The sequence below is a fragment of the Haemaphysalis longicornis genome, unplaced genomic scaffold (genome assembly GCF_048455015.1).
Source record: "Haemaphysalis longicornis isolate Haplotype H1 unplaced genomic scaffold, Haemaphysalis longicornis Haplotype H1 scaffold_9, whole genome shotgun sequence".
Lineage (NCBI taxonomy): Eukaryota > Metazoa > Arthropoda > Arachnida > Ixodida > Ixodidae > Haemaphysalis > Haemaphysalis longicornis.
In genome coordinates, this window is record NW_027526460.1 from 78,825,056 (window position 1) to 78,842,607 (window position 17,552).

Genomic DNA, 17,552 nt, shown 5'->3' on the forward strand with positions numbered 1-17,552 from the left:
GAGGAGAAGGAGAGAAACGTTTATTGGAGCTGAAGATGCTGTTGTGGGTGGCCTTCCTAGTCCGGGTAGCCGCGAGTCGTGGCAGCTGCTCTTGCCCGAGACACGAGGTTAACCTGCGTCTCTAGCAGGCAGCTGGTCAGCTCGCATTCTCACTGCTCCAAGGAGGAGGAAGGAATGGGGTTTGGATGGTAGGGGCAAGCCCAGACAAGGTGGTATGTGGTGTTGGAGGTTTTACATGATGGGCATTCGTAGGGATTCATGGTTGGCGATATGTTGCGCAGTATTGTTGTGCTGTTTTATGTCTGGGTTTGTAGTCGTCGCCAGAGGCGTGCGTCGTTGGCGTTGAGAGATGGATGAGGAGGGGGGCAGATGAGATGATTTCGACGGTAGTGGTACAAGGTGTCAGTGCAATGACTCGGGACTGAGCGATGATCGAGGGATTCCGACGGGTCTTCTCTGTCTTCTGGGAATGCCCGGGTAGTTAATTCGCCGGCAGAGGCGTGCGCTGCCTCATTCCCTGAAAGGTTGGTGTGGTCTGGTGCCCACACGAAGTAGATGGAGGGCAGCTTCTGTGCGCGTTGTAGTATTTTGAGGGCTTGAGGCGAGATACATCCTATTTGATAGTGGCGGCATGCTTCCTAGGAGTCTGTGATGGTGGAAATCTAATCTGTTGTGGCTGTGGTTGCAGCTAAAGCTATGGCAGTTTCTTCTGCGGTCGTGGAGGTGGTAGTGGGTAGCGTGGCGGACGTCAGGAAGGTTTCTTGGGTGTTGAGGGCTACAAGGGCATCAGCTTGGCGGTTATGGCATGCAGCTGCGTCGGTGTATCTGGTGTCAGGGTCTTCGAATAGTGTCTGTGGAGATAGCGGACTCGCGCTGCTCGTCGGCCGTTGTTGTAAAACGGGTGAATATGGCGTGGAATAGGGGCGACTTTAATGTTGGCACGGATGTTGGGAGGAATACGAGTTGGTGCTTCTGTCAAAGTTATGACGTGGCAGCCAAGTTTGGTGAGAACAGTGCGGCCTGTAGGTGTTAGAGACAGTCGCGTGGGTTGGTTGGAATGTTGGACTTGCAGTATTTCTGACAGTGTATTATGCAGGCCGAGTTTTAGGAGGTGCTCAGTCGGCGTGAAGGGCGGAAGTTCGAGGGCTTTTTTACATGTCTTACGGATCAGGGCATCAAGTTTGGACTGCTCTTTTGGTTTTAACTGAGCATAAGGTGTTCCGTATGCTATGCGGCTGGTCAGCACTGCTTGGACGATACAGCATGTGTAATTGTTCCTTTAAGCCATGGCGCTGGGTGCAGATGCGTCGAATCAGATGAGTCAGTTGCGTAGTCGTTTGGTGTAATTGTGGTAAAAGTGCCGCCCCGATCCATCGTTGTGAAACGGACTCCTAGAATTCGGAGGGTATAGACTTGTGTTACGGGAGCAGTGGCGATTGTTACAGATGGGTCTACCGCGTGTTCTAGCCCGGAGTACGGGAGAGGCGGATTTGTTAGGGGCGCAGGTGAGTCGTCGTTGCTTCGAGCGTGTCGTTGATAGCTTCTTGCTGTTGTCCAGAGGAGCCGGTTGTCGTCCATATTGTCAAATCATCGACGTAAAAGGCATGGTGGAGGTCAGGAATGTTGGAGGGTTTGGCTGGCAGTTCAAAAAGGGCGACATTAAAAAGCAGAGGGAAGATTACAAATCCTTGTGGTGTTCCTTTTGCGGGAGTGGGAAAAGTGTCAGATGGGATTGGTCTGAGGCGTATGGTGGCTGTCCAGTTTGTTGGAAAAACGCGAACATAATTGTAGATTGCCTGACCACAGTTGGTTGCTTGAAGTCCCTCAAGAATGGCTCTATGTGTAACGTTGCCGAATGCGCCTTGCACATCAAGGGTAAGTATGCAGCTGGGCTGTGTTTTGCTGAGGCTATTAATTACTTGCTTCTTTATTTGGAGGAGAACGTCTTGAGTAGATGGGTGGTTGCGGAGTCCAAACATAGTGTGGGGATACTGAACCAAGTTTTTTTCTGACTTCATATTTGTGATGTCGGAAGTCCTTTTAGTTCATAAACATATTTTCACAATCTAAAAGGGACCCTGCAACACTCTTCGTGTAGTGCAAGTAAACCTGCGCGACGTTTAGACTACAGTGCCAGGAACACCCGAGCCAAATATTACACGTGTGCGTGAAGCGGTAAGCGCGCAAATCGCCGTGCAAGACGCGGAAAAACCAAATGCACTCTCTTCAATTCTTCTCATTATGCACCCCTGGCATGGCCTCTGCGACGTAATTCGGGCCATTGCTGTCCTGGCTGTCCTATTGGCTGTCGGTGGTCAGCTTCGCGGCTAATTTCTGGCATTTCCTGTGACGACCCGCCGTCGTCGGTGCTGTGTATCAACCTCTTCTATGTCTGAACCTGTCCACATACTTTTGGTGTTTCTTTTGTTTTGAGTGCGCGCGGAGTTTGAGTGACGAACTAAATATTCCGCTTTCAATGAGCCCACTCGACAACAAACGATTATTGCTTCAAAAACACCCTACCAGCCTGAGCGCTTGCTTGCGAGCAGGCCGCCATGCCTGCTTTTTTGTGGCACCAGACCGGAAATAGGCCCCTCCACGTTGCGGAGAAAAGGACAAAACCCCCCGGCCTGTGACATATCAAAGGCCGCCGAACAGAACGCCGCGCGCCGCCCCCCTCTCCGGGAGAGAGCGCGCTGCTTTCGTCGGGTCGTCCGCGGTTCAGTTGAGAGGGAACAATTATGCGCGATTTTTCATCGCGCGTAGTTTCGGTGATAGTGAACGGATTTTCATAATTCTTACAGGAGGCTATTGCTGGGACAATAAACTTTACCTCAAAATACGTTTCTAGTACTCGATGGTAAGTGTTGCAGGGTCCCTTTAAGCAAAAAAGTTTTTTTCGGCTTAATATGAAGCATTCTTTGGCTTCTTCACCAACTTTGTGGTATCTGGTTGTTAGAATATTTAGCCTGTTACCATGATAAAACCACTACAGGCTTGCCTGTAAAGGGTGCACCACAGCACGAGGTTTGGTATGGTGCTGAAGCAAACTTTAATATTAACAGGAAGCATACTCCGTTATTTGTACTAGCAGTCGTAGTATTGGCACTACAGGATTCTTCTTCCTGTGATAATTACCGATCCTTATCGTCGGAGATTTGCGAGGCAATAACATGTACTTCTCCCAAGCCAAAGAATGCTTCGCATTTATACGACATCAGTAAAGATAAATTTGCCTGTAATTGTTTAATTCTATTAGGTAATTCCCTCAACAACTGGAGTGTCACTAATAAAGCCCTCATTGGCAGAATGGTGTAGTGGTATATAAATCTGCAGCAAAAATGTTTGTCCACAGTGGACAAATGTCTGTGAGGTGCGGTAACAGCTACCAGACTGCACTGCTTCACTGCTCTGCACTAAGAATTTTCTACGTGCTTTAAGGGGAGGCACGACCTATGAACGCAGATGACGTTCTGTGCTGCGGGGATTGAAGTACGTCTGGCTGCAGAGACCAGGTACTGGAAACGTTTGTTGACCACACTAGATCCTGAAATCGTTTCACTGCCAATCAGTCTGCGGATACCCGCCGCGTTATATATGGTGCTTCTATGGACAAAATCATCCCGGGTTCGATTTCAGGGAGGTGAAATAAAACCCCAATGTCTGAAACTTTTCGACGCACATAAATTGTCCTGAGTGGCGTTACGTAATCTATAGCTTTCCACAGCTGCAGGCCTCATAGCTAGCATAAAATATTACAGGAAATGGTAACAAGATAAAAATTGTTCAGGAGTCGGTCGTATTCTACTTCAATGGGCTTCTCAGAAAAAGGTGTCTTATGGTAAGTGTGAAAGAGGTCTGTCTTCAATAGATAATCTGGCTGTCAGGAGCTACCATTAGATCTTACATTGTCTGGGAGCCAAATGACCTGGAGGAAAAGAGACGAGCAAACCAGTATTGGAACTATGGAGGCATCACACTTCACCAGTTTCATTCAGTCAAGTTGCAGTGTGGCTCTAGAACTCATTAGACGAGCTGTAAATGAATTGTCAAAAGCTGCATGGAAGGTGCGAGGTGATGATGCTCGCGAGGCTTAAAAACGCGGTGACTTTGAGGTAGAAAAACATACTAGTGATGCTCCAGAGGTGCCAGTGCTTGGATGTTAAAGATTTGATTGATTGATTATGAGGTTTAACGCACCGATGCTACACAGTTGATGGGGCGCGCGCTAGTGGAGGGCTCCGGATTAATTTGACCACCTGGTGGTCTTCAACGTACTCTGAAATCTCGAACACATGGGCGTTTTCGCCTTTCGCCTTCACCAGAAAAGCGGCTGCCGCGTCTGGGAATCAAACCCGCGTCTTTTGGCTCACCAGCACAACGCGGCCATTAAGGAAGAGAATGTAGTGCTTGTAACGTCGTCGCTGGTGGGGGAACGGTGCAATGGAAAAAGTCATCCAGACCTCCACCTTAAGTTGATGACAAGTGAGCGACAGCAAGTGAAATACGTTAACCGTTGGCACCACTTGCATATGAAGGAAGTGAGCAGGCTCCTATACATAACGTTGTAAATCATTTGTTCTTGCTTCCACATTCCTCATGTAGTAAATATGTATAATGTATATGAATTTTTGAGACAACCATAACTTTCAATTCTTGTTCGCTATCTGTTGTCAACTTTATTTTTTTATTCACCGAACTTGCTGATTTATGGCGTATTTGTTTAGACTTGTTAAGCGAAACTTTGTATTAGAGGTGAAAATAATATTTTTTCTAGCTGGCTTATTTAAGCAGAAATATCTTCTAGCTAGAAATATTTCTAGCTAGAAATCGTCAGAATTTCTTGCTAGGATGTCAGTTTATAGCTCATTTCTAGCAGTATTGAGATTTTGTTCCGGCTGGCAGCTATTACTTCCTGCTTGCATTAAACAGTCCAGCTGGAAGAAAAAACCCTGCAAGCTGGAAACAATCGCCTCTAGTTAGACTAAGGCTTTTTGTAGTTAGAAGTTGTAGATTCCAGCTAGAATCTGTAAATGCAGTCAGAAATGAAGCTGGAAACTATTGTTTCTTGTTAGAAATGCCCTTCCATTTTCACGGGGGCGCCTTTCGTGGCGCATTTTATGTATCTTTTCTGTTGTGTCTTGTACCGACATCGTGAACCTTTGTCAAGTTGCTCAAGCCGATTTTAGTCCAGTTCCTTCTGAAAAACAACTGAATTGAAATTGCTCTTGTGACCACAATGTTGAGCATAGACCATGATAGTTTCAACAGCTTGTGTTAACTCGGTCGATAATGCGGTTAGGTCCGTAGCACGGGTGGTTTTCGCCAAAGCTCAGTGCTAGCACCACTGCTCGCTGTTAGAGGCGGGGCCGTTTCATTTCTCTGCTAGAAGCAAAGACACAGACAGAGTCAGGCATTCCCTCCATAAGAATTGTTCTAACAAGCAAACACCATGTGGCGTCTACGACCGCGTGCAAAAGGTTGGCTGGTGTTTCGAATGCACTCAAAGAAGAACAGGTGCTTACTGTGCGCAAAAAACCTAAGTTTTGGGCAGCCGGAATGTGCTCCAAGGACGTCTTCACACGATCTTCTAGTCATTACCGCACATGCGCATTGTGGTTGGCCAGCCTCCCCTTCTGTGAAATGTTGTGGAAGTGAGTATGAGGGCACAGTTCGCATTTCGTGTGCATGCACAAGAAGTTTAAGAAGTTATTTTAACTACGGTAGCAGGGTCTCTCCACAGGTCGAGAGAGTAAAGAAACGGAACATCATGTGCACTGCACGGTTGCGATATCTAATTTTCACATGATTTTCATGCTCTCGAAGTGACTACAGGAGTGTATGCTCTGAACTCACTGGCGTAGGTACTTGTCGTCAGTGCAGCTAATACATCCTGAAAATTCGCCCGCTTTCATTGCAGTATTTTCTACGTGGTGATTCACCAAAGCTGCTCTTCTCGAAGGACCTCTCGAATGGCGAAGGAGTCCCCATTGAGAAGAGCACGGCTGTGGACAGAAACGGAACTTACGGATATTTCCTGATGGGCGATAGGGTACGGTATATATGCTCCAAAGGGCCGTCTTGAACTATATATACACTTCATTTTTTTCTTGTGATATAGAACTGTATTCATGTTTACTAGTGAATGATGTTCGTGTGTTGGCTTGATAGAGCATGGGCTGTGTCTACATGGTAAAGGCAGAATCGGCTTTACGTTTGATACGCCGCGAGTGGCAACTTAGTTGCCACTTGGTTTCCCTACTTGTTACTTAGTTCACCTAGTTGAACTAGCAATGCGTGTGAGCTCTTCGTTATGAAACATAGTTGCAAAATGTGCGAGGTCCAGTGCATATGCCCTGCAAAAAATGCTTGACTCTGGGAGTGTTGTCTACAAAGCCATTTTGTTAAACGTTGGGCGACTCCACAATTTTAAGCATTTTGCAGATGAAAATGAGCCTCTTCGAAAGCCATAAACTGTGGATGACGGGCTCGGTAGTGTTTGTACAGCTTTCAATGCATCGTATTTGTGCCGATCCCTTCACCATCGCTCGAGAAATAAGAACACTAAATTTGCTGGTGGATGAAGGAATTTCGGGGGCAGATGGTTCGCACACGTCAAAGCCCGGCTAAGGAACGATCGTGCTGTTGATCAGTACTGTTGTATGGACCGTATTAACTGACTTTGCACATGTTTCATCTGCGGTCAGGTTATCCGATTCCCAGTGGGCTCGTGCAGCATCTACGACGGGTGCTCCCAGTGCGCTCGCCGCACTAACGAGGACCCCCTCAAGTGTGGCTGGTGCGGGGACCAGTGCTCGCATTTCGCTGAATGCAAGGATGATCGACTCTTCCAGATGGCAAGCTGCCCCATATATCTTGAAAGTGTAAGCGGAACCCCTCACCTTTACCGATGACAACAAAAGTGCTGCCTATTTTAAAACTTTATAATGTGGAGCGTTCCGCTGATTTCACGGATGCATGGTGCGTACAAACAAGGTTTAGTCACATGGCCTGAAAATGTGTTGGTTGTGTCTGTATTTTTACAGAAGTTTATTAAAAACAGAAATGCTCAAGTCATATGGGAGCAGATTTGAACTAGTGAATATTTTTACGTTATATTTTTCCCTAGCTGAAGAGAGAGTGGCAACAGTAAGCGTTTGTCTAGGACTTTAAAAAGTTGCATCTGCGTTCAACTTGTGGGTTTTGTTTATCCTGAATTGCTTTTTATGCAATACTTACTTTGTGGTCCTGGATGGCTCATTATTATCTCAGAGTGTCACCGCAACTTCTGCAAGCGTGCATGTGGTACCCCTATGGGTGTAAGCAGAAAAGACGTGCTCAAGTGAACGCCCTAGGTGCTGTGAACAAGCTTTATTTGAACCATCTTGCCCTACCCTTGCTCGGATATCTCGCAGCAGTTCATCTTCTCCTTGTCATCTGTTATATTCCAGTATGCAGTAACGAAAGATAACGCCTTCAAAAAACCTTGAATAGTGTTCTCCGATGAGCGTTGCATGCCGTCTATTGCAGGTGTCTCCTGCCAAGGGTCCCACCACTGGAGGCACCCTGCTGACATTTAAAGGAGAAAACTTTGGGACACCTGAACACTATGGCTCTAGCAACATCGAGATCACAGTTGGCAACCACTCGTGTGACCTCATCCACTGGAACTTCACCGTGTTAGTACTTTTCACGCGTTTTCAGATCGTCTTTAGATAACTAAGGGAAAGGCGTGTCAAGAAGGAAGCGCAATGACACTCTAGACTTAGGGTGAAACCACCAGCTACAGGGCCACACCAGTTACAAGCCACCAGCTACAAGGCCACACAAGCCTGGTGTGAGAAAGCAACAAGAATAGTTTGTTCCATCCAAGTCAACATTTAACCAGCAACTCAGAATTCCGAACAATAACCGAGTTTCGGTTTACTAAAGTTGGGACACAATATTGTCACCGTGAATCTGAACTGGCCAAGTATTCTTTCGTTTAAACACCCTGAATGTAACTATAAAAGTGATTGTATAAGCTAAATAAGCTCGCAATGCACCAGTGAAAGCCAACATGAGTGAGCACAAATAGATGTTTGCAGGTGTTTTTTTTTCATGGTGTTCTTGAAGCTGGATGTTCAGATGACAAAACCCCCTACAAGGCATAGCTTGTTATGTAGCTTGGTCAGTAGATGGTCTAGCACTCTGAAATTTCAGCTCCCTTATCTGCTATGCATTAGACTCTTAAATAGGGAGGTGCACGTCAAGTTCGGGCAACTCACCTAAATAATGCCGGCAGATGATTAATTGGTGGTAGTTAGCTTCGTCGGGTTTCTTTGCTTTCAAGCCAGCTGAGCTGCTGTAGAATATAAGAGATGCGAAGAGTGGGAACGCTTTTCACTTTTCATCGTTTGTGGGAGGTCCGGATGCCGTGGGAATGCGCTGGCCAAGTTTAGCAGATGGAGGTATTCGTGGCCCGGAAAAGGTTGCCAATCGCGTGTTATTTTTTTGAGGCCTGAGCGGCACTTTTGTTGTCTTGCGGCGCGAGTGGGGAGATGACGGAAACCTGTGCGAATATATTGAAGGAGTGTATGGTCGTAAATGCGAAAGCGTTGTCAAAAGCAATCGTTGAGTCATAAATGGATTTTTTTCACCCGCTTTGTGTTGGAAGCTCATGCGGCATTGCTTTTACCATCCAAGCGCAGATACCACCATCAGAGAGCCCCTCAGCAGGGATAGTCGGTGGAGCTTTGAAAATGTGCATGGGAGGTGTGTTCGTAACCTGAGGAAGCACCCCTTAAGCTTCAATTGGGAGATCGCGGAACTTATGTTGTCGAAACTATGCAGTGGCGTTGTAAATCCATCGAAAACATGGACTGAATGGGTCTTAAAATAACAATCTTCTGTGCATACATAAATACGAGTATAAGTTCGTAACTGTACGTCGTATTGATCATTCCCCAAGCCGTATCTGGTTGTCAGGTTGTTTATAACTCATGATAATGAAACAGCTCGTTGCATGCTCCACTTACACCTCCACGAAGATCAAGAAAGAAAAACGAACTGTTTTTGATGATGGCAATTTCACCACCTAACAGCGTCGCAGATTTTGACTTTACACTTTTGTCTGGTGAAATAACTTTGTATTAGGATATGCTCCCTTGTAGGTGCTGCAGCTTAAAAATGCGTCTCTTTTATTGCAGGGTGCAATGCAAAACCCCTGTTGGTCAGTACGGCTCAAAAGTGGACATTGTGATTTCTGTGAACGATTCTCACTGGGACGAAGTAAAGAAATACGACATTATGGATAAGCGCACGATTGATGGTGGCTTCGAATATGAGGTAGGAAACCTGTTCGGGAGCCCAGTTATTGACCTTTTGTCTTACGCATTCCCAACAAGACTAAAATGGCGGCATGGGCTGCTTTGAAAAATAAACCTCGACACGCTGTGGCAAGTTATAAACCCCATGACTGTTGTCAGAGTTTAACTGCATTTACACTTTTTTATTGTACCACTCGAACATAGTTGAAGGGGCTGGATTAACTTATTCCTGTGCCACAGGGAAACTTTCAATTGACAATTGACTACTTGCAATTGACTACTTACTTACTTTGCGCATTGGGCATGAGTCACTTGCAAGACTGCATGTGAAGGCCCTTTGAACGGCTATGAGGCAGAGGTATTAGATTACCTGAACTGGTTCAAAGTGTGTCAAGCGTTGGGGTATGTGTGCTTCTGCAGTTTGCTTTCTTCGAAAATGGTGCCACCTGGTGTCGTGAATTGACTTAATTCCCAGTAGCAGGAACTTCAGCCATTTACCAGGAACTCTTTGCTCTGTCCCGAAGATCGCTTGTTAAAAATTATCCCCCCAAAAGTCTGTTTATTCACTTAGCTCCAATGGCCTGTCTTCCAAAAGCGGCCACAAACTATGCATGGCAATCTTTATGGTTATAAAAAGTGCGTGAGCTGATGTCAAATGATTAGAAATTTCGACGCAGTTTAATTTTTGCGCTGATAACCATGACAGATGTAGTGTAAGATGCTTCCTTGTTCTGTATTGTGACAAGCTTTGAGTTTCAATAGCATGTGGTTTCAAGGCTCAGCACAACCGTTGGCTTCGCAAGACATCTTCACTTCCAAACCCATGCTATGTAAATGGAATTTAATTTGTTTCTAGGTTGCAACTTTCACGGGTGTGCAACCAAGTTACGGGCCAATGGCCGGAGGAACTAACATCACCCTGCATGGCGCAAATCTCAACATCGGCTCACAGCAAGTTGTGAAAGTAGGAGAGAACATGTGCGACATCTTCAGGTAAGCACAAGGGGTCTGAAAAAAGTGCTGCATTATAGGTGAAATTTTGTGAAGTTTTTCGTCAACAAGGAGATGCAGTTTAAGCCTACAAGACTTCGTGTACAAACTTTCTTTGATATTGATGATGTTTGAAGGGTGGTGTTCCGGATTTATTGATTCCCAATGTATCACATTAACACTGGGCACCTGTATGGCTCCCCATCTCGATAAGTATGTAAATGAATGAAGGATCTGTAATGTTCTTGAACTTTTTGGGGCAGTTTTAGCTTCCGTTCTTATCACGTAGTTGGGCTGAGGGCTGCACATGCGGATTTTTTCTGAACTAAAGTGCTACTATTCTGGTACTTATAAATTTTTTCACTTTTATAGTAAGGCGGTTGGACTGCTGGATTGGTGGGGAGGGTGATTAACCTGTATATTCAACCATTAAAGTCTATATTAATCCGTACCACTCCACTATAGCTCACCTCATAGGTCCAATGCTTCAAGTGTAGAACATTGACCCTTTTAACCATTCGAAGGTTGGCGAAGAGTTCTGCAACATTTTTTGAAACCTTTTTGAAATTTATTCATCCCAAAACTATGCCGTTTTGGGAACAAGTTGAAAACTAGAAGGATTTTGTGTTTGTCTCTGCAACAGGATTGAGAGGACATCCCTGGAGTGCTCAACAAGCGCTGTGGCGATGGATAATGTCGACCAGGAGTTGTCTGTTGCTTTGTACATAGACGAAGTCCAAGTACCTTTCATTTCGGCAGACAACCTCGGCTCGAAATTTTCCTACAAGCCGAACCCTGTTATTGAAAGCATTTTTCCTGATACAGCAACTTTCAGGTGGGTAACGCCGTGATGGTGGTTTATGTAAACATACATTTTTTCACTTGTATAAATGTCCCCAGGGGGTTTGTGTCCTGGCCTGTGATTTGCCGTGTTCCCTCGGGGTGTTTCGTTTGCGTGACTTTAAAGGCCGTGAAGATACTGTATATCCCCATTTTATCAAAAGAACTATCCCTAGATTATTCGCTCTGCTTCATTTGTGCTCTGGATAACATTACTTTTACAAGGAAACGATCATAAATGTTGACAAACTCACAGATGTTTACTCCAAGACGTCACCAGTGATGTCACTGCCGATTGCCTACAAATTAACGCGCTCATTCCATGCTAGCATTCCAGCGGTGCAACGAAACGAAACTAGCGGCATCAATACAGTTGCATATATATTAATATTGTTGTAATTATTTTTATTTTTTTATGGATAATTGGTGCTAGATTCTGTCAGAGGCCTGCAATCGCACTATCGTGCGACATACATCATAGGGTGGGAGCAGTAGGAGAAACGGATCGGGGAGTTTCCACTCCTTTATCTGTTATCTACCTTAACTATTAGATTTGTGCTAAATGGGCTGATTGCTATTCAGGCATGGCAGTCTCTTGAAGGAATTAAACTAGCGCTTTGTCTTCATGACTTATTTAAAGATCTCCAGGGATTGGAAATGAATTTGCAGACTTCCACTACTGCATGTCTTATAGCTCAGGCATGAGTTCAGTGCATAAAGTGCAATTTTGATCTTTGTTCAGTAAACATGAGAAGTCCACGCGGCATGGTAGTATTATCCTACAAAAGTTGGTTGCAAAGGGCGATTTCTGAAATGTCGTGAGCCCATCGAAGATATACAGAGCAGTTGATTAATTTTTATCACCAAGGGTCAAGTCGCAAGCTGCTTTCGGAAAGAGAAATTTTTATCACCAGCGGGTTTTTCAGGGCTAAAGTTTAAGTGTGGTTCGGGAAGGCTGTGCCGAGCTTGAAAATACACGAGGATCGTGCGTATAGACCAACAATATTGGAACTGCGATTAACCACACCTCTGGTGACGACGCTCCTCTTTCAGCGGGAACTCGGTAGTCGAGGTCAGAGGTGCCCACTTGGACAGCGTCGCTATGCCCACCATGGTAACTCACGTGACCTCACTGAATCACAAGAGGAGTGAGCACATCACGACGGTAAGACAATACAATGTTATATACAACTTCAAATTATGTTGTGTCACCACTAGGTTCTGTTGAAAGTTATTGCGAGCCACATTAAAAGCAGCAGCAATAGCAGCCACGCGAAAGATGCAGGTTGCAAGTAAAAAACGGAAACAAAATGATTCCATTTCGTCATGTGAGCTGTACGGTGCAAATTTTGGCTTACTGATGCAGCAATGGAGAACGCAGATTACCATTCAGGATAGGTTTTTGCCAAAAAAACAGCCCATAAAGGGAAAAAGCCGGTGTGGACATCTGTAACAGTGAAGCAGCTCCTAACCCACGCATCTGGGAAGGGTTTCGTAGCACGAGTCACTTCACAGAGCCAGCTTAAACTCAGCGGTAGTGAAATGTCCACACCAGTACACAGTTCATGAAATAAGACAGCAGGAGAACGCAGCGATTTGAACAAACAGGCAAATAGCAAACACCGTCATCGTCGATGCTCGCACTACATGGCGTCAAGAACACGCAATGGCGCAACACGTAGGAGACAGAGCGAAGGCTTCCACAGGCGATGGTGGACGTGGATTGCAAAACTAAGCATCTCAGGCTTTCGGTGGGACATTAATGCCAATTGCACTTCTTTCGCAAACCGTTAGGAGTGCAGGCGAGGTCAATGGCATCCACGAACGGTGCTAAAAAAGGGGTAAGCATTGGCGGAAACATACGTGGGGGTCGCCAGGATTTTTTATTGAGGGGGGTAAACCCGTCGCATTGCGGGGGCACAGGAAGAGGGCGGGGCAAGGGGGCAGGTTCCACTTTTGCACCTCTGCCAACGCCCATACAAACAGGCGAGCTGCTAACCTCTGTTGCTTGTTTATGTGGATGGCTGTGGCGCCGACACCATGTGTCATGGACAGGGTATAGATAAGTACTCAATTTGAAAGCACTAAAAGAGCCTGTCTTTCTATAACCTTCCCTCTCCTTCGAAACTTTACACAACTCCGCAGGATTGCAGCCCCACCGAAGGCGGCCAGAAGATGCTCTGTCCCGTGAAGCCGCTGACGGAGTCCTCAGTGCTGGACACCACCAAGTTGGAAGAGTACCAGCTTCCCATCCCGGTGCGGGTGAGCTTCCGAATGGATGGACTGCGCCTGCCCACGGGTCGCTCGGGCGATGGGGGACACTTCACCTTCGTCTACCGACCGCCGCCCCAGTTCGAGCGCTTTCCTGACACAGGGCTCGACGTCAGCCTCAGGAACCCCATTGTTCAGATCACTGTGAGTGTTCACGGAATTGGTGTTTCCTGGTCAGCCTAGGATGCACGTTACCAAAAAAAGCAAAATTATTGGCCGCGTATCCGCTCACTTTGCTGCAAATCTGCCCCTGCCACGTAACCGCCTCTCCTATCTCCCCCGCCCACCTATCATACGCTCTGCCCCTCCAGTCTTGCACCCCGATGACGAACGTAATGGTGGTTTGCCGAATTCAATTTATTTTTCCCGCGTTCGCACTGCTGGCGGGACATCTGTTGCGACATTTTCATACTGTTCAGTGCTTGAGCTCAAGACGTTGGGGTGATCCCGTTTTGTATTTAAGTGAAATATTCGTTTTTAATTGAAAGAACACTGCCGGTATCAGGTATGTGCTTACATTTTCTCGTTTAAGTAGCCCAAGAATGACTACCGCCTGTAAAATAGAACACCACCTCTAAACAGCACTTCTGCAGCTTGAAGGCCATGCGATGTTCTGCATGTGTCGTTTTTTTAGTTTTTCTCTTGGCGCAGGGAAACATGCCACTAATTTTTTACCTTTCTGACGTCATTTGGGCTAACATGCGCCCTACAGACAATCCATTTACTTTGTGAAAATAGTTACAGGCTCATGAGCAAACGCTTCTAAAATGTGCAACAGCTTGTGACGAACGATGGCTATTTTGCTTTTTTTCTTTATCTCTCTGGTATGTGCGTGTGTGTGGAGTCATAACTCAATGTGCTTATACGGCCACTGTGGCGAAGGCGAAACGATAAAAGTTTACTAAATTTGGAATGGTGATTCATACATTCTGTGTTCAACAGCACAGCTTTTATATGCCACAGCGAAAGAAATTGTCCTGCGGTTCCAATAACTACAGATAGTGTTCTAATTGCGGGTTGAAAAAAGCATTACGCGTGTTGCCGCTATAGATATTCTTTTCTTTCCTTTTTCAGGGGAAGCACTTTGATGTTCTCAAGGGCAGCAAGCGAGTTTTCATTCGTGTGGATGGCAGGGACGATGTTTGCAACATCACCATTAGCACTACAATCACCTGCGTCCTCGTCACGAGCTCTTTGGATGAAATGTCCCCACACTCCCTCGAAGTGAGTGTGAGGCGCTTACAATGACGCGTATGGTGTCACCACATTTATAGCCATCGTATTGAAGTAAATTAATTTTTAAAACTTCATCTTCACCGACGAATGTCTCATTTGTGAAACTCTAAAATGCCAGCAAACTGAAATATAATAGAAAAAGACGGCCCTGAGTTCCCCAACTTCTTCGGGACCAGGTCGTGTATGCGGGAGAAGCCCACCCCCTGGGAGCACTGAATTTGGTGGCCGAGGAGTCCGGCGTCAACACAGGCATCATTGCCGGCGTCGTGGTTGCCATCTTCTTCGCTGCACTTGCCGTCGTGGGATTCCTCTTCTACAGGCGACAGCAGGCGAAGAAGGCGCAGCCGCCGGACTACTTTGTCGACTTCGACAATCGCCACGTCGAGAATGGCCTCAGGGGCGGCGGAGCAAACAGTGAGCGGGAAATTTGAATTTCTTGATAAGGGTGTGAATTGCACTGTCAGCACGTCATTGTCGTAATGATGATGATTATGACAACGATGCTGATGCTGATGTTCATTGCAGGGCCTAAGCGTTTACCGCTATTATTCTTTAACCGCTCCTATTCAGCGTTATCTGAACCATCTGTTCGTTCAAGAGTTTTCTCATTTCTTTGTTTTGCCTACATCTTATCCCATACATTGGTAGCTATATTCGAGGGAGCCCACCTGTTATCTGTACTCCACATTACACCTTTGGGTACAGCTGGATTAACATTAGAGCGCCAGATGCAGAGCAACAAAGACTATGGCATAGCACATGCTGCTTCTTTTAAAGTCTAATACCCCTGCTACACTAGTGTTCGAATGTGAATTGAACCAAATGTCATTTGACTCAAATGCCATGTTGTGCTGCTACACTAGGTTCTGAAATGCCATTCGGCTCACATGACATTCTAGCCAAATGAGCACCGAGAGACACATTTGGGATTTCAAATGCCATTTCTAGCACTCTCGCACGCAGCGTCTTCGGTCGGCAATAAAAAATATAATACTTCCGTACGTAAAACAAACAAAATATTTTTGTTTGTGGAACTTTGTTCACTGTTCATTTACTTAAAATATAAAATCAACATATTTAATTTTTATACTCTAAAAACAGTGGGTCAGTTGCAAAAAAAATAAAATAAAACTACGCAAACAGTCACCCCATTAGAGTCAAAACTGGTGCCTCTTTTATTTGATATCCTTTTACTGCCTTCGACTGCTCATCAATTTGATTGTTGTATTATTGTACGAAAACGGAACGGGGCGACAACAGCGCCACTACAGCACGGCGAGCAATTGTGAAAGCTTTGAAATGCCATCGAAATCGTAGTGTAGCACGGCGGGTTCCGAATGGCATTCGAAGCACCCCATTCGAGTCAAATGACATTTGGTTCAAATGACATTCGGACCCTAGTGTAGCCGGGGTATTATTAGCAGCCGAATATATAGCTCATAAAGGGGACGATAACCATGAAGTCAGGATTTCACAGCTTTGGAGCCACCAAGATGGGACTCATTGAGTGGCCAGCAAAGTGGCTTAATATTCTGTAAAGGCAACGTAGACATTAATGGTAAAAAAAGAAATATTGTATGCTAGTAGTTGATCAGTAGTAGTAGCATGATAGCATGGCAGATGCAATGCAATGGAAAAGCAGGACGATGCTTTATTGATATGACTATTTTTCAAATCATGACTATTTTTCAAATCAAAATGGTCGCTGTTGAGCATGGGATCTCGATTGCAGAATTCACTGCACAGTGGCCTAGCCGGCGCGAAAGAGCTCGAAAGGGCCTGCTATCTTAATTATCGAGAATGAATGAAATGGGTGATAAACATCCCCGATAATCTGGTAAGGTGTTATTAATTGAGCCAGCAGAAAAACCAAAGTTTACTGCTTCTTCTGTAGAAAACAATTAGCAATTAAAGGGCTTTAAACTTCAAGTTACCTACTTGTAACTATACACGTGCCTTTCCACCACTTCTCACTATGAGCAAAGAAACTATAAACTTTATTGGAATTAGTCAGATGCAAACAATGCCACAGCATTATTCCATAATTAATTGACTGATCCCTAAGGTTCGGTATGCGAAGGACTGGAAATGGTCTCAATTAACAGGAGGCCAACAGCTTCACCAATGTACAAAATTATGCAACTTAAGTTGGCGTGTTTTCTTAATAACAAAAGTTGAAAGCAGTATGGCACTTGATAAAAAATGTTAATCACAGTAATATATACTCCAACCGTATCTAGTTATTTGCAAACTTAGGAATTAGGCATCTATAGCAAGGTAACGTAGTGATTAAGGATATTTGTTCTTGGCGGTATCGTCTCATCTGCCATTTGTTGAACCTGGTACCAGTGAAGATGGAAGATAACAAACAAAATCTGCCTAAACGACAGCCTCAAGCTGTTTCGTAGGTATTTTTGTTGGAGGTAACAATTTCTTTTATTCTAGTGAACACCCCTTTAATTTAGCCAGCACAGTGGTGCATTGTGCTCTAATATTGTGTGTGGTACAGAGTAGTGCATGCAGCTGTCAAGTACTGTCGACATTTACCTTCACATTGTAGCTTCAGTGCCTTTGTGTGTCTGTGTTGCTTTTTGCATGCCCGTGTAGCTGTGTTACTTTTACACATGTATGAAAGCGGTATTAGTCGCCCAGACATTGGGAAGTGGCCACATTTGGGTAAGTTTCTCCGAAGGAATGATAGTATCGTCTAAGTGTGATTGTATTGCGTGTTAGCGCTGCAATTTTTACCGCTTGCTCAGAACTCATCTTTTAGGAGAGATGTGGCAGCAGGCGTGGATGACCGTTTATATAATGCAATTGTGAATACCTTCGTCTAGTGTTCACATAGTTTTCGCTGTGAAAGAAGAAAACCACGGAGTAGAAGAGCATAGAGGTGTCGAGGGCTTA

At 45.3% G+C, this 17,552-nt stretch overlaps 1 protein-coding gene across 2 annotated transcripts in view; it reads left to right on the forward strand.

Moving 5' to 3' along the window:
• Positions 1-17,552, forward strand: part of LOC144152059 (hepatocyte growth factor receptor-like) — a 79,833-nt gene that overhangs the window by 49,945 nt on the left and 12,336 nt on the right. For both annotated transcript variants that reach the window (XM_077683256.1, XM_077683257.1), the window contains exons 4-13: positions 5,921-6,052; positions 6,708-6,884; positions 7,531-7,679; positions 9,189-9,327; positions 10,165-10,301; positions 10,942-11,133; positions 12,192-12,303; positions 13,284-13,553; positions 14,484-14,633; positions 14,822-15,059. In XM_077683256.1, coding sequence (XP_077539382.1) covers positions 5,921-6,052; positions 6,708-6,884; positions 7,531-7,679; positions 9,189-9,327; positions 10,165-10,301; positions 10,942-11,133; positions 12,192-12,303; positions 13,284-13,553; positions 14,484-14,633; positions 14,822-15,059 — 1,696 coding nt within the window. The remainder of the gene's footprint in view (positions 1-5,920; positions 6,053-6,707; positions 6,885-7,530; positions 7,680-9,188; positions 9,328-10,164; positions 10,302-10,941; positions 11,134-12,191; positions 12,304-13,283; positions 13,554-14,483; positions 14,634-14,821; positions 15,060-17,552) is intronic.